Below are 17,082 nucleotides of genomic sequence, written 5' to 3' on the forward strand. Positions count from 1 at the left end.
AGCATGGTAGGGAGATGATGGTAACATCTCCATAGTTAAGTCTAAAGGAAGATTTGTTCTTAAGGGAATATGAGGGAGAAGAGGGAAATTCTCTTTTGAACTACAAGTTAGTCACTCATCTCTGTGCCTAGCAAAACCATGGAGCAGACTCTCCTGGAAACTATGCTAAGGCACATGAAAAATAAGGAGGGACTTGGTGACAGCCAACATGGTTTCACTAAGAGCAAATCATGTGTGACATATTTTGAGACCTTCTACAATGGGGTCATGGCACTGGTGGATAAGGGAAGAACAACTGACATCCACCTGGACCTGTGCAAAGCATTTGACACTGTCCCACATGACATCCTTGTCCCTAAATTCGAGATACGTGGATGTGACAAACAGAAAATTTGGTGAGTAAGAAATTGACTGGATGGTCACACTCGAAGAGTTGTGGTCAATGGCTCAATGTCCAAGTGGAGAGCAGTGACACGTGCCATTCCTCAGGGGTCAATACTGGTATTGGTGCTGTGTAACATCTTTGTCAGCAATACAGACAGTGGGATCAAGTGCATCCTCAGCAAGTTCTCTAACGACACCAAGCTCTGTGGTGTGGTCAACACACTGGAGGGAAGGGATGCCATCCAGAGGGACCCTGACAGGCTTGAGAAGTGGGGACATGTGAAACTCATTAAGTTTAACAAGGTCAAGTGCAAGGTCCTGCACCTGGTTCAGGGCAATCCCAAGCAAAAACACAGGCTGGGAGGAGAATGGGTTGAGAGCAGCTCTGAGGAAAAGAACTTGGGGCTATTGGTGGATGAGAAGCTCAACATGAGCCAGCCATGTGCACTTGCAGCCTAGAGAGCCAAATGTATCCTGGGCTGCATTAAAAGCAGGTTGAGGGAGGGGATTCTGCCCTTTCACTCCACTCTCGTGAGACTCCACCTGGAGTACTGCATCCAGCTCTAGGGCCCAATATCAGGACGACATGGACCTGTTGGAGTGAGTCCAGAGGACAGTCATGAAGATGATCAGAGGGATGGAGCATCTCTGCTATGAGTCCAGGCTCGTGGCACGGGGGTTGGAACAAGATGATCTTTAAGGTTCCTTCCAACCCAAACCATTCTATGATTTGACACTTAATTAGATGCTATTAAAAAAAAAAAATCTTTATTCCAAATTTGATCAATGATTCACTATTATCTTCGGGGGAATCATTAAAATGTTGGCTTCTGAAATTTGTCCTGCGTAATTCTCTGAATTATTCTAGATGAAATATAGTAACAACCTCAAATTTAAACTTATATCTTATGCTGATGTGTATATAAATATAGATATCTTCCCTTTCCCAAGGTATCATCTCTTAGGCCACTATTGAACTTTTTAAAAGAAACACAGAAACACCCATCCTTCAGATTTATATTACTTTGTTTTAATTTATGTAAGCTACACCAAAACAAGTTAGCTCATTTTTCTTCTATTATTTTCCAATTTTGCCCACATTCCACTGTACCACTGGTAGTCTACTACTTACAAGGTCTATAGGGAGTTAGGAAGACAGGCTTAGCATCTGGAAAGGGGGAAACTGAGCTTTATGAAGCCCATATGGGGAAGATGAAGTAAGGATCTTAAGACAACTGGGGCTTTAGAGAAAGCACAGAAGGCTGAACAGAGGAGCAAGCTGTGTCACAGAGATCTACAGCTCAGTTAGAATCACCATTAGTTTCCATCTAAGCTCATTCAACTCTGCCCTTGATTGATTGCTTTTCTTTTTCTCTCACCATGAAGCATCATGTAGGTATAAGCACAGGGGATGCAGAGCTGAAGACAGGAGTGCACATACGAGGGTGAGGGAGAGGAAGAAGAATTACTGGAAAGTGGAGCACAGAGGAGCTCAACTCCTCAGAGTTCCATTTTTTCCCTCAGCTTTTACCTTCCCACTTCTCTCTTTTCTTTTGTGCACAGATCCTTCTTTACTGTGTAGCTTTGTTACAGCAGGTATCCCACACAGTTCTTTCCACCAAAACACGCTTGATTATTGGAAAACATTAGCAAATTTGTGCTGAGGTTAACAGACATTTCTCCACTTGCACAGCTGAAAATTATCACTGCTTTTTCTGACTAAGGCTGGTTTGCTATGAGAGTAACCAGATTATCGTAAGTAAAAACATTCATGCATCTTCCCTGAATTTTGGAGATATAGCTTATTATTGGAAATCCCAACTCTTCGTACATGTGTTGGTCACTATTAACGTTATTGAAACACGTTACTATTTGTCAATGGCTTTCATTTGTGTTAACCACCCATTGTCTTAGTAGCTAGAGATCACATCAGAGACTGCACTGGAAAACATACACGATGTTTCTAGTAAAGCAATGACTTGACTCTAGTCAACTCAGCAGTGTCTTAAATACTGCTCTTAGCTGGGTATGTTCCCTTTAAGAGAAAAATGAACACTAAATTCTCACAATCTTGTACGAATGAGTAGTGAGGTATAACTGACAGCTCACTAGAAAACACAAAGTTTCAGAGCTCTGGAACAGTTATTTCTACTGAAATTGCCCTAAAAATACTATAATCACTAGCCATTAATAAACTGTTGTCTACTACAATTTGTTTTATCTCTGAACTGACCTCCCTCTGTGTCGAACAGTCTTTGAAGGCTTTGTGGAAATCTTGGATTTGGGGCTGGGCACATCTCCATTTTCAGACGGGGTAGTATCCTTAATAGGTCCTGGTAAAGGAGCTGGCTCGTGGATAATCAGGACATCGTCTTTATTGTGCTGGCCCAGATGCTGCTTAGCAAAATCAAAGCCTTTCACACTGGGGGCTTGTAGCTGTGAGAAAAGAACAAAGACAAAAGACAGGAACTGTGAGTGACAATGAGTACAAAGGCTTTGGCTCAGATCTACAAACAGTGGCCACTAGGAGGATGGTTAGGCTATGGTAGTCTCAGGAATGAACATGAGAGCTGCAGGGAAAAGAAAAACTCTCCACAATTCTGTCATCTTACATATGATACACAGTTTAAAACTCCAAATCAGTAAACCAAGTTAAAAAATAGCCTTCTGATGCTGCTACATATTTTTTTTACAGCTATTGCTTCAGATTTCATCACTGTGTGAGAAGCTTTTTGTGTACTTGTGAGTGCAAAGCACAGTACACCTGTGTACTGACTGAAACAGTTGCCAGTGCCAGGTCATCTTTTCATTTCTTCCAGTCAAAATGGATGAAAGATTTAAAATAATTTGAATAATGTCACTGTTGATCTTTCTCATTTTGAGCTCCCCAAATCTGCAGAAGTGTGGAATTGCTTGTACAAACATCTAGTTCATCTGATGAAAGATTTACATTCTGCAGATCTGAGTTATACAGCAGCCTGGTAATTACTTTTTCAGTCAGCATGGATTCCTCCAGGAAAGAACTGAAAACCTAGCTCTTAGGAATTTCATACTGAATAGACAGAAAAATATATAAAAAACTTTGGAATTTAGAGAAATTATCCTAGAGATCTTATAGAGGGATTATGGATTCAATGCACATCTTGCTTGAGAAAACTTTGGAATTTAGAGAAATTATCCTAGAGATCTTATTGAAGGATTATGGATTCAATGCACATCTTGCTTGAGAAAGACACAGACTTGGGCCTTCTATTTTCTTAACTGTATTTATGAAAAAAGCTAGTCTCACCTTGTCAATGACTTGATTCAGACTTAATTTAATCAAGACTCCAAGTTTCAAGCGCTCTGCTGATTTTTTGGGGCTTTGGAGTAGTTAGAAATTCTGAAGAACTAATTAAGAGAAAGTTTTTCTTCAAATCCCACTCACTTTTACGTAGTTTGAAAGCAGAAAGAAACGATGACAACTCGAGTTTCCAAAGTGCGGGCACGCATCCCCACTGCACACCACACGCACAAACCCCTACGTGTGTGTTCCTAGAGCTGATTTCCTGCAAAGTGAAGCACGTGCTGGAGTGTGTGTATGGGTGCGTCGGGTTCCAGATGTTTAAATGAACCCCCTGTCATAAAGCTTGGCATGCCAGCATAACTAACTGCAAACAGACTCGTCTGATATCATGCCAAAGATAAGCTTGCCTAAGGAATATTCTGAAACAATCTCTTCAAAATATTTTCTCAGTAAGCAAACATCTTCCAAATGGTTCTTAGAAAGGGTGATGCAGTCGAGCAAACCGTATTTAAACCAGTAGATGGCAATAAAAGCTCTTCTGAAAAATCCAGCAGTGCTCTGAATGGGTGAGGGTTTGGAGTTCATTTCTTACACAAAATGAGTAAGCTTATTATTTGAACAGATCTGGATGTCTTCCACTGTACTCCATTTGTCTTGGGCTTTACAACAGTCCCTTGAATTCAGCATTATGGGTGATTCAGTTATTGAATTTATGCAAATGACTGCAACCACTGATTCAAAAAGGCACTGTGGAGCTTCAGCAGGTGAAGGTATAACTGTGTCTCCATTTTTTGTCGTTGCCACCTAGTGAAGCCTTCCTAAAATTTGCCCCCCTTCAGACATTAAACATTTGTCTTCAGGATCTTGCTTACTTAAAAAAAAAGCCTCCAAAAAACACCACCCCCTCCAAAATACTTCTGAGGAAGAACTTTTCACTTCCTCTGTGAATTATCATGCCAGCTTGCAGCACTCTGATTACTGAAACTTCTCTTGGTTACCCCACCTCCTCTGTTTGACCCCATCTGTTTTTAGGTTATGTCTATTCTCTTTGAAGATATTCCTGGGTGTGACACTCTTCCTTTGAACCCTTTAGTGGCTTCCTCTCTTCTAACACTCCCCCTTTTACACTCCCCCCTCCTGTCCACACAGCCCTGCTGCTGATCCCTGATGATCACTTCCTCTATTTTACTACATTCCACTCTGTTGCCTCCAGCCCCCTTAGCCCCAAAGATGAGGAGAGTCTTCACCATGTGCTGCGCACAATTCTTCCACAAAAAATTTTGGTGGTGCTCTAGCCTTTCCTAAGCACCCACGACTCGACCTGCAAAGTTACTACCACTTTTTGAATAGTGTGATGGGTGGGGTGGGCAAGGACAACCGAAGAGACAAACATGGTAGTAATATTGGAATTACTAGTATGGTTTTACTAAGATTGCTGCATGTCTGAAGCATGCATTTCAACCCATCTTTGAGTTACTCCAGCATATTGAGTTTGTAAACATGTTGGGGAATAAAGCAACATACAAAAATAAAAATTTTTAAGCTTTTAACTTTAAATAGTCTTATTCCTAGCTGCAGACTAGCACAACCTTTCATGTAAGCACAGTTACAGGAACAGATATATTTATGTGTACATGTACATACACCACAGCATATGTATGAACAAATGTTTATCTGCAGACAGACTACACAGAAGCTGAATTATAAGGCTGATAGTATTGCAAAGACTGACACTCACACTGTAAGAAATGGCAGCTAAGATTGTCTGAACAATCACAACTGGATCCTCTCACACACAGGTGTTGCAAGAGTCTTGAGTTTCGAAATCATAAATTCAGTTCTTCCACAGGAACCCTCTTGCTCTCTCCCACCCTGCTGCACCCTTGGCATAGACTGAGCCTTCTGCTATTAGTCAAAGTTGGGCAGAATGTAAGAATGTTATTTGCAGAACCAGGATATCGACCTCCTTTCATGCAGAAGCTGGCAAACACATAGTGAAAGGAGGAGGGGATGCAGGATGAGAAAGGATGTATTCTTTCATGCACCTTTGCAACTAGGGTGGCTGAGACTTTGCCAATGGCTTTTATGGACACTTGCTGGCAACAGAGGACTTGCCAGTCTCAGTTATTACCACCCCAGGCACCAAGGCGCAGCCCGGTAAACTCCTCATCTAGTCTTACTCTTCCTTGCCAGGCAAAACTATTCTCTCTACCCCAATCTTTTCCCCCTCCCTCTCTCCCTCTGCCTGCCAGCTGTCCATTCCAGTTTACACCATCCAAGAACCTTAGGCTCAATGCTTCTTATGCTTTGAATACAATCTCAGTGTACAGCAACAGAGAAAAAACCCTCTCAGCTTTTGGTACAGCTCTACAGACCTTATATGCACAGAACAGGTATAATCCTAAGAGAATTTAACTGGTAAATCTTTAATAAGTCTCTGTCAACCCCACGCAAACAATCTCCTAAAGGTTTAAAACTGAAGTCAGAAATGGGCAGTTCCCCACAGAATCAGCAAAAGAATTTCCCTCACACAAAACAACCTTCTTTCCTTCTCCATCCTGCACCCCCTAAGGCTGAGAATATGCATTAGAGCTTCTCCAAGACAACTTTTAAAATTTGGACAGAGCACTTTATTTTCTTTTAACCTTGTTCTTCTTTGAAAACCAAACTCTTTTTATCATCTTAAAAAAAAAGTTTCAGTATGAAACTGATCCTTGAATGGAAAAATTTGATCCTTGAATGAGTCAAGCCTTGCAAAGTTCTGTACAACCACATAACAACATTTCTAGGTATTTCCTGCTGAAAAAATGTAAGTTGGCACTACCAACTCCAGACAATATAAGAACAGTATGAGAGACTGTATGCACGTACGTAGATACGTGTTTGAGCATATGAATGAAAAAAGTGATAGAAAAATGTGACAATACACACATATAAAACATTATACATAACTGAATATGAAAAAAATAGTCCTCAACTAAAAAACCGATAAAATCACTTATCAAAAATAATATCTATGATTTGAAAAACAGAAATACTAATAGGATTACTACTGCAGAAACAATGCTGACAGAGTGCCACCTTGTTTTCTTAAAGAAACAATCTACACTTCTGATACCTCTCCCCATAGACCATGGCAACATTATGACTTTTAACTGAGAACTGATACTAGCCAAAATCCACATTTTCAGTGAAAAGTGTCTGAAGGACACTGAACCACAACTCTGCTTTCTGCAAGACTAGATGGTCAGATCACCGAGACTCAGTGAAATGAACAGTGTTATTGCAGACTGAAGATGTTTACTACATTTTCTTATAAATTTTGTGTGCCACCTGCCGCATTCTTTCTTTTCTTTATATCAAGTTATGTAAGTGTAACAGATTGTATTACCTCTGCTCATCTTGGGACCGGTAGTCAGAATACCATGTGTGGATCAGTCATCTAGTGCTCATAAATTAATCACCACCAAGAAAAGAATGCAGTGTCTTTTTAAGAGCACAAGTTGTACTGATACTGTTACCTGCTCTGGTGATGAAAATGAGCATCTTTTCATCAGCCTCAAGTGCCTTTACCCAAGACTACACAAAACTAGTCTTGGCAAAGATTCCTTGTTGTAAATGTAAGTTGTTAGAGGTTTTCATTTATCTTTATATATTTGCGAAAGGGAAAAGATAAACTACTCTGAAGTTTACCACCAAAATGAACATATCTAAATTACTGCATTCATAAGGAATTACGTTATCATACAAATGCAGAACCTGTGAAATCTAAGAAGAAGATGATTTCAAATTGGTAAGTCAAGACAGTGTTTTAATTCTATTGTTACATACTGAATGAAAAAAGAAACCCAACAACCAAACCAGTATTTGAAGCTCAATTCACAGAGAAGTCAAATAATTTTTGTAGAAGCCTACAAAATCTGTGCACCTCAGTCAAGACTTATTCTATAAAAGCAGATAACAATTTTAGTGCTGTTCAAGTCACAGAAATACAAAATGGTTGCCAATATATTGTTTTGCTAGATGCAGAGACACACCAGGAATGTCAACAGCCTGTTTTCTCAAGAAAGCAAATACTGCATATTCAGGTCAGTGAATAATTTCAGCAGAAAGCAGAAGGGAAGAAATACACTTACTGAATATTCTCCCTGTAGTTCCTGCAAGCAGCATTTGAATTTGGACATAATATGAAGAATAATGTATTAAGACAATTTTCTATTGACTTTATACCATGATCTTGCCCTGTTCCTTGTAGACCCAGATGCATCGAGCAGAGGCTGCTAAAATAGATTTCTTAGGAAACAAAGGAGCTAAGCATGTACTTTACTGTTGGCACATAACCCATGAACAGGACAGGAATCCCTGTAAGTCCTGCTGACTTATAACCTTAGTATCATTATAGGACATGGAATGTTACAGGATGAAGCTTTACAGAAAAAAAAATGTTTTCAAGTTTACTAGCTTAAACACAGAAAGATAATGAAAATCACTGTTCTTAAAATTAATGTGGGTTGAAGATGTAAGTCAGTGTGATTTAGGACAGCTTGAACATATTTAACGTTGCCAACTGTGCTCACACCACCAAACCCTTCTCCATCTTCCCAGGGCACCATAGTATGGGGTAGTGTGAATTCACTGCATTACTCTCACGATGCATCAGAAAGTACAATTATTTGCAGCTGCTCATGTGCTTGGTAGCATCTTCCTAATTTTAACTCTTTTTTTCACCAGGTGTCTATCTATCTCATCCAAGAAGTCACCTACATCTTCCTCCCACAAGCATCATTCATCCCTATTGTTTACAGTCACTGGTCCATGAGATATTTAAAACACCTACCAATAAATAAGAATTTAGAAGTATTGAGGCATGTTCACCTTTCATGGTCTCCTTTTCCTATTCAGCTTTATTCTTCTATTATCGTTCCTACATATCCTTCCTTATGTACCTAAGTATAACCTCTGTATTTTTGTTTGCATCACTCTCCTTCAACAGAAACCCCTTTGTGATCACAGCCAGGGACTGCCTGTAAAGTATGCATACAAATTATACATGTGATTCAGTAACAATAATGCATATCAGAATTAAATACTCAAAAAACCTTTTTTCATGGGAAAAGCATATTAGAAGATCACACAGGTGAGTTGCAACTCCATAGCCACCCCCAAAATACTAGAAAAAAAAGACTCATTTGTATATCTCAAGGTCTTTTCGTGCACTGTCTCTTTTGTGAAATGGGATATGACATAACCCATTTGTGCCATAAGCACAAACTCTTTCCTAGCATACTAAAAAAACCCCACTAAGTACCATTGACAAATGTGCAGAGGGGTCCTTTTGCTGCTGTTGGTTTAGGAAAAATTTCTAAGGACCAAACCCCAAAAAGTCTCTAATTTAAACACCTTCACTTGATAATGGTGTATGTATGTAAAAAGAAGTGCATGTGCAATGGCAGGTCACTGTGCTACGCCTTAGGTGGGACACCATCCCGAGACAGCAGTTACAGTCTGTGCCCTCTATGGCAAGCCCCATCTCAAACAGAAGGAGGATTTTGAGTTCTGAGGGCCAAAAAAGAGGTTGCATGTACAAAATGCTGCCCATTTTCTTATCTTGGACCAAGTACCTCCTATACAAATTACGTCTCACAATTTGTCATCACAACAACACTTCAGTCAACTGTCACCATTTCTGGGAACAGGTAAAGCAGTTGAGCAAACATGTCCTTGTGGAGAAGGAATATGCTTATAGTTTCTCAGGCTTCTCCCATCAAGTTGGAAAAAAGTAGCACATTGTATAGACAGCACTGGCATGGAAAACCAGAATAAGCTCGTGTACAGCCTCGGGTCCTCCTTCCCTCCTCGGAAAAGGTAAAACTGTGTGTTACTGCTTACCACCAAACAAACAGTAACTGAAGCAGGAATCCCACAAAAAATACCACCTCAGGAATTTTGCTGCTGGAGTAGGATTAAAAACAAATAAAGAAACTCCCAAACTTACAAAACTTTATAAAGCCTGAAATTCTCAAGACACCTGTTCTTCTTAAGACAGATTCTTCTCACGGATTTTCATCATCCCTCTTCTTCTCCTTTGTGCATTTCTTCCTGCCACACTAATATTACCATGACAGCTCAGTAAATTTCACAAAATACAAGAGGGATCATGTTGTTGAAAGCCCATAACTCCGAGTACATATATGCCCACAGGCTGCTGAGATAACTGCTCTAACAGGCAGAATTTTGTTTCTGAATCACACAGAGTTTTAGCTTTCCTTCTCAGACAGAAATGCCGCTGGGTGGATACTATCTTAATCATGGTTTGGTGAGGTTCCTTTGCACACTAGTTGGAAGGAAGTGTCAGGATTAAGTTAGAAAAAGACTGGCAACTTTGCAGGATAGACAGGTCACTGCTGTGCCTCACTTTCAGCAGTCTTTTGTCCATAAGTTATGTTAAACAATTACTCCTCTAAGGCCATGTATGCAACTCCAACCCCAACTGCAACCTCTAAGAAAGGTAGCACAACACAAAAAAAGGTATAAATTAAGGGAATTCTTTTCTAAACTTGCAAAGCAAAAGAATGAATTCATAACATGGTTCTTACCATCTGCACAGAGCATATTTACAACAGTCCAGAAACACATCCTCTCTGTAAATAATGAGAGAAGTCCTAACAGACTTCTAAGATAGAACATAGGTCAGCAATTTTAATTTATTTTTTGTGCGGTATTTTTTGAGCTCAATGAGTCAAACACGTTTATATACCTAGAAAGGGTTTAATGCACACAGAAAGAAAGTACGTTCATATATTCTGCAGAAACATTTTGCTTACTGAAATGAAACTGCAAGTGAGGAGCAACATTGAAACCTTAGGCAACAATGATTTAATGTTGGTGCATTTCCTTGTTCCCAAACCAGCTAAATTCTATGGTAGACTTACTCTTACCATCTTTTATTACGAGAAACAGAATTTATTTCCCCAGTATTAATCTTGTCTCAGAGGTTAATTATGTTTGGGATGGTATAATGCTCATCTGTATCTTGAAAATGGATTATTTTTGTTTAACTCCTTCTCAAAAGTAACCAGTATATTAATGCTGCTCTATAAATCCATGGGTCACCTACATTTTCAACAGCCTATTCAGTTCTACTCTCCCCCTCTCAAAAGCGATGAAAAAGAATTAGAAAATGTTCAGATTTTTCAAAGGTTCAAAGGCCAGTTCGAAAGAAGGGACAAGAAAACCAGGACTCAGGAATCAGCTGTTGACTGTCCCCTCCAATGCAAGGACTAGGGGCCATCACAGAAAACAAAGAGGTGGCAAGACAAAAGCAAGATGAAACAAGATGACATGGTTCTTCTCGTAACATGTTGTGGAAATCCCTGTCAGCAACTCAGATGGGTTTAGAAGGACCAAACAAGTTCATGGAAAAGAAATCTACTGAGGATTGCTAAATATCATCACTTCTAGAGAAAATTCTCGAGACACAAATAACTGAAGGCTGAAGAGTTACTCAAGGCAAGGCATCATGTGTACTCGCCCTGTCTTTCTCCCCTTCTATATGCTTTTTCTTTTGGCATCTGGGCTAGCTGGCCTTTTGGTCTGATCTCAAGACAGATACTCAAATGTTTGTAAAAAGGCAGATGGAGACATTTTACTTTTTATACCTATTGGCATAAGCAGTATATCTAAGTGTGGTATTTTATTTCTGCCATTTGTGAATAGCTAATCCCCATTGCAGAAGAAGAGTTACTACAAAAGAGCTCTTTCAGAGGAATTGCCACCAGAGAAATGTATTGTTGAGACGTAATTAAGATGTTGAATACTGCATTCCTTGTTAGAATCCAGCTATTGACTCTGATGCAGAACCTGTATGCCATCCCAAAAAAGACAACAGCTTGGAGAGTTAGTCAAGGTTGCTATTAGAAATGAATGATATTTGTTATGCAAACAGTAGGCAGACATGAATCTCTTGCATAAACTCATGTCAGTTTTCAAGTAGTTTTTGTAGGATTGGTGTCAGCTGCCTTTCTTAACATGAGTCTCTTTTGACTGAAATTTTTCCGCAATGCAGAGCTGTTGCCTCAACATTATACAGATGAACAAAAGCATTACAGGATGTCATAACATCACAAGAATTCTTTATATCAGGAGCAGAAGCCTAGTATTTAGCCTCCAGCAGGGCTAGCCTCTGATCCTGGGAACATCCAAGAGACAGTCTACTGAATACACAAGAATAAGCAAAACTCTCAATTCAGAGGTGTAAAGTTACACCTGACACATGATATTTCGATATCAGATATTCCTGCTTGGGGGAAAAATATAAAAATCCACACAAGTGCCTCTCAGACTCCTTGCAGAAGGCATGACTCATTACCTGTAACCGTGAGCAGCACACGGAGGGCTGGCTGGTTGTCAGGAGCAGTGTGGATTAGAGCAGACACACAAGGGCTGGTAACTGTCCCCAGGTGATGATGACACATTAGCTGAGGTTTGCTGGCACAGGATGCAAACTGGCAGCCCTCCAGCTCTGGCACTACCTGTGCTACTGCTCAAGGAGAAGGTGTGGTGCTGTATGCTTTGTCCAAGGCTTTGTGGGGACCAACCCACTCCACCTCTCCCACATGTCCCTCCCACACTGAGTCAGAAAGACATGTCCAGCCTCTAAAAACCATAGTGGCATGCAGAGAGCTCCAGAGAGGAGTGACTTCTGACTGAAGAAGCAGGCATTTTCCCCCTAGGGTTTTAGGATGTGCCCTCAGAAAAACAAGGAACTGAGCAAGCCACTAAAAGCTGGCACTGCAAAGGCAATGACTTCAGCATGCCCAGCATTTACAGAACATCCAAGACCTTCTAAACAAACTGCCAATTAGCTTGTCTATAGGTGTCAAGCTCTTGCCATTAGAGCAGGGAGCCTTTCCCTGAATAACTGTCTATAGCTGAAACTATCTCTTGAGAAGTCCTAGAAAGGGATTTGACATTTTTCTTCAAATGCTTTTACACAGCAGGGAAGGTGAAATCCCTAGTGAACCAGGTTCCATTTTAATTTCTGGATGTCCATAGAGAAAGAAATAATATTGCTGACTATAATATTGTCAATAAAATAATGTTATTTCCATTACAGACAACATATAAAATTTTTTTTTGCTCCCTGGGGAAGAGGAAAGGAGTTGACAGTGTTTTTGTACAAAAACATCAGAGACCCAGTACAGAGTAAAATGATGGTTTAGGCACTGAAGAAATTTATCCAGTTTTTCCTGAAGAAAAATAACCCATGGCAAAAATTCAGTTGCCCACAAAAGGCACAGCTTCTTTGCAGGGAAAAAAGCTCAGGTTGGGACAATGTTGTGGCAGATATAGGTAATGGCAAGAGAGAAAATCCTGTTATTTAAAAATGCCACTTGTGCATCTTCTTACTTCCTAAGGCAAAGACATCTTTATCCAGTGCAACAACCCAGCTCACATCAAGGTGAATTTTCAGTAGAATGCTACGGCTTCCAGAACAAGTCATGAATATTTGATGTGCCCTTTAAATATCTTAGTACCATCTCTTTAAAAGAATTATCCTTGCACAGACCAATGAATCTTGCATAGAAATTTACTTCTCTCCTCTGCTTCCCTAACTCCCATTTTAAAAAGCATACAAATAACTTTCATCTAAGCATGTTTTCCCATCTAATCTCCAGAATGAAAAAGGAAACCTAATATTTTTCAGGTATTGTTAATCCTGCTTTCACACAGAGGGATGGATTAGCAAATCAGAGTCTCTTCAAGATCCTTTATTTTTTACTACTTTATGATCAAACCTGGTTTTGCTAGCATCAGTTCCCACAAAGGTTTTCTCTCCTATGTATTTATGTTTATATTCACTGAAGTAGCAGACTTCTGAGACTATCAGAAGTAAAATATCCCTTAATATTTTCTGAGTTCAGGCTCCTTCTCTATATTCTTTGCAGAAGAGAACATTATGAGCCCTTTTAAGCAGGACCCTTGTGCCATCCTGTCTGCATGACACTAATCCTGTAATGACACTAGAAGGCCAGATGGAGAGAATAGAAACTGATAGAGTGGTACATCCAACCTGCAGAACAGACCTTTGCTGCAAATGGTCTACCCTGCCCATGCCACCACCTTAGAAGAAACATTACCTTTGCTATTATCTGTATTACCTTTGAGAATGACCTGGCCTTGAGAGTGGGGACAAGCAGTACATGTGGACTCAAGCCCAGCTTCAGGGCTGATATTACACATAAATATCAAAGCAATCCTGGGTACTGCTATGGACTTGTCACCGCAGGATCTCAGTATTTTTTGACAGAGCTGTGTCCGCTCAAGTGGGAAATATGTTATTACTGACTAACACGAGTGAGGGACTGTGACCCAAATATTCTAAAGGGGTGTTCACAGAGCAGATAAGGGGCCAGAGCCAGATAGCTGTGCTGGCATGATATGCTAGCCAGCATGACTGAATTGTGTAACACAAATACCTGGTGATCTTTACCTCACTGAGGTGTACCCAAGCAGCCATACCCTCAGAGCACACCCAAAAAGGCACGTAGGGTCTTACTGCCAGCAGATAACAGTACTGGTTTGCTTCATTAGAAGATAGACTGTGAGGCTATGCAGCTTATGACTTACTTTTAACGGTAGCCATACGAACACAGAAATCATACCTACTCTGTAAAAATAAATCTTTACATGCAGAAGATTAAAACTTACACTGTCTGAGCGAACACCAAAATATTTCAGGAAAATGCAGAAGTTTCAAATCCAGAAAGAAACAATTAAGTGAAAGGAAGGAAGAAAAAAACCTTATGACTAAGAATGACAAACATATGGGGCTACAGAATCCAGGAAAATTTGTAGCATCTTTAAATCATCTCTCTGAAGAGAAGAAGACAACTTTGTAAGAGTGATTCTAGACAATAATAAAAAGCTGCTGTAAAACTTATGGCTTACTTATGCAATCTCCATTTACCATATATTTACTGAGGTTCCCTCTCTCGATGTTTCAAGGCACCAGCCTTTTAGTCTTTTCCCAGCAGCATGAAGAAAACCGGCATTCCCCTCGACCCATTCCCAACCCCGTTCCAGGCTTTTAAGTCACAGGTGACATAATTTGCTATCAGCTGCTACTGTGAATTCTAATGGATTATTATGCTGCCCACTGATCTGCTATGTCAAAATGGCTAATTAAACACACTGAAGAAAGACTGGTGATACCTCCGGAGATCCACCAGTGCAGCATGATATCCGATTTCAGCTGAACAAGAAAAGTGTCTCAGTTTCTTATCTTACAATCAACACACATTATAGACTTATTACAAGGTTGAAAAGTACTGTCTTCTATTTCCAGTATGAATATGCCATACGTAGGTTAACAAAATACTCTGATATTTAAATATTCCATTTCCATATCTACATTATTTTTTTAAAAATTATTAACGAAAGTCAGAAGAGCTAGCACACTATAAATGCATCTTTATGTTTTTTACCAATGAAATATAGATTCCAAGAGAAAAACCCAGATCTTTAACCTAAATATCTTTCCATTTACAGATGCAGTAGAGGTCTTCACTTTCCTTCAGTACCAAGGTCAAGCTCTGGAAATGGAAATAAATGTGGGTGTGGTGAGGGAGATCCTGAGTCCATTTTTAAACTGAGTTTATTTACAGACTTAAATCCCTGACCACATGATGACACTCCTTTGATCATTTCTTTGCATTTACCCTAATACAAGTATAAAATACACAACAATTTTAGAGGGCAGGATCAGACCAAATGTCTCTAATAATTTGTATGCTGTTGTGACTAGGGGTCTTCAGTGGTTGTTAAATATGTCCTATTCTGACCTGGAATTCCAACCCACTGTTTGAAGACATGAAGACGTCCCAAAGACAGCCTGCTACTAAGGCAGCCAGAGTACTACTTTTGTTCTGGGCAAAGGAGGAAATGGTTAGTGAAAGAGATCCTGCCAGTTGTTTGATGTGCAAAGCGATAAAAATTTAAGACACTTATTGATTTACCTCCACTGGCAGGCACAAGGATTGAACTAGATGTCCTTACTGGTTCTTTCTAGTTTGCTTACAGCAACTTCCCTAAAGAAGGCAAAGTGACAGGCTCCCTAGGCAAACCAAAATGAGACTTGCATATAAACAAGCTCAAGGCTTCTGACTCATGAATGATTAAGATGAAGAATATTGTGGAAGCAGTGGGGAAAAACAACTGAGCCATTTTCTTAAAAGACAGCAATTCTATGAAAGATGTTTCTGGCCTTACAGGCAACCCAACTGCTTCCTTACAAAAAAACCCCCTTGTGACAGCAGAGGTATTGAAAATGTACATGATGAAAGTGTACCAAGGGTAATGATCCTCTCCTGCCTCTTTTGGATGACCCTTCTCAAATTAGCCAAAACTACCATGGGGAACTTCTTCAATAAAAAACCTGTGTTACCACAGGTGAAACAAGGTACCAGGGGGTGAAGTTCATCAAAGGGTACCACTTGTTGCCAACCTCTATTCTGACACACAATCTGCAGTCGCAAGACAAGTGGAAGTTACTATTGATTTGTTCTGACTGCTTTAGAAGTGCAACCGCTTTCTGCTTCTCTCATCTTTCACATCATTAATTATCTTGAAAGAAAGCACGGTGTACAGACAAGGCTTGTTATGGAGAAAACTGTATGACTGAACATGAGGTGACAGTACAAGAACACGACTGCAGTACCACAGGATTAGCACAGGCAGATTATTTTGCCTTTAATAATGCCTCTGAAAGTATAGTCACTAATAAGCACTTCTGACACACAGACTAGTTCTCTTTGGTAATAAAAAGAAAGTAACCTTTCAGGAACTTTTCCACTCTTTTTACTGAATACATCCTGGATCACAATTTTTTAATTTACAGTCTTGGGCAAGAAAAAGACTGACTACTGAATTTCTCACCATCCTAACCCTGTCCTCCAACCCTCTGTCCAACACACTCACACATGCAGTCACGTGCAGATCCACTAATTCATGTTCTAGTCCTGCAACAGGCTCTCACAATGGCAACAAGAGCAGAACATGGAGCAGTCAGGATAGGTTCTAGAAAATTCTAGTTACAGCATGAGGTATAACAGATATTGCATTTCAGCTGTCAAATTTGGTTAGCAGAAGCTCTCCACAGAAAAATTCAGCCCTCTGCGGAAAACAACGTCAGCGATTGAAGACTCAGTACATTTCCTCTTATTCAGTCCTAGCCATAGCCTTGAAATGAAGTGATAAAGAAAGGTTCCTTTCAGCCTCAGTGCCCACATTTCAGAAGGATGTATCTATCTAATGCAGTATCATATACTCAGGAGAATAAATAAAACACTACAGGATTCTTGACTTCAGCTATCATTGGACTTCTTACAGGATTCTTGACTTCAGCTATCATT

The 17,082-nt window shown here is 39.9% G+C and overlaps 1 protein-coding gene across 7 annotated transcripts in view; it reads right to left on the bottom strand.

The window, feature by feature from the left end:
• The window catches only part of KIAA1549 (KIAA1549 ortholog), a 144,963-nt gene that overhangs the window by 25,946 nt on the left and 101,935 nt on the right, over nt 1-17,082 (bottom strand). For all 7 annotated transcript variants that reach the window (XM_039383267.1, XM_039383264.1, XM_039383265.1 and 4 more), the window contains exon 11: nt 2,618-2,820. In XM_039383267.1, the coding sequence (XP_039239201.1) occupies nt 2,618-2,820 (203 nt within the window). The remainder of the gene's footprint in view (nt 1-2,617; nt 2,821-17,082) is intronic.

Source organism: Pipra filicauda, unplaced genomic scaffold (genome assembly GCF_003945595.2).
Source record: "Pipra filicauda isolate LSUMZ 115617 unplaced genomic scaffold, ASM394559v2 scaffold2_size9829703_pilon, whole genome shotgun sequence".
In the NCBI taxonomy this organism is placed as follows: Eukaryota; Metazoa; Chordata; class Aves; order Passeriformes; family Pipridae; genus Pipra; species Pipra filicauda.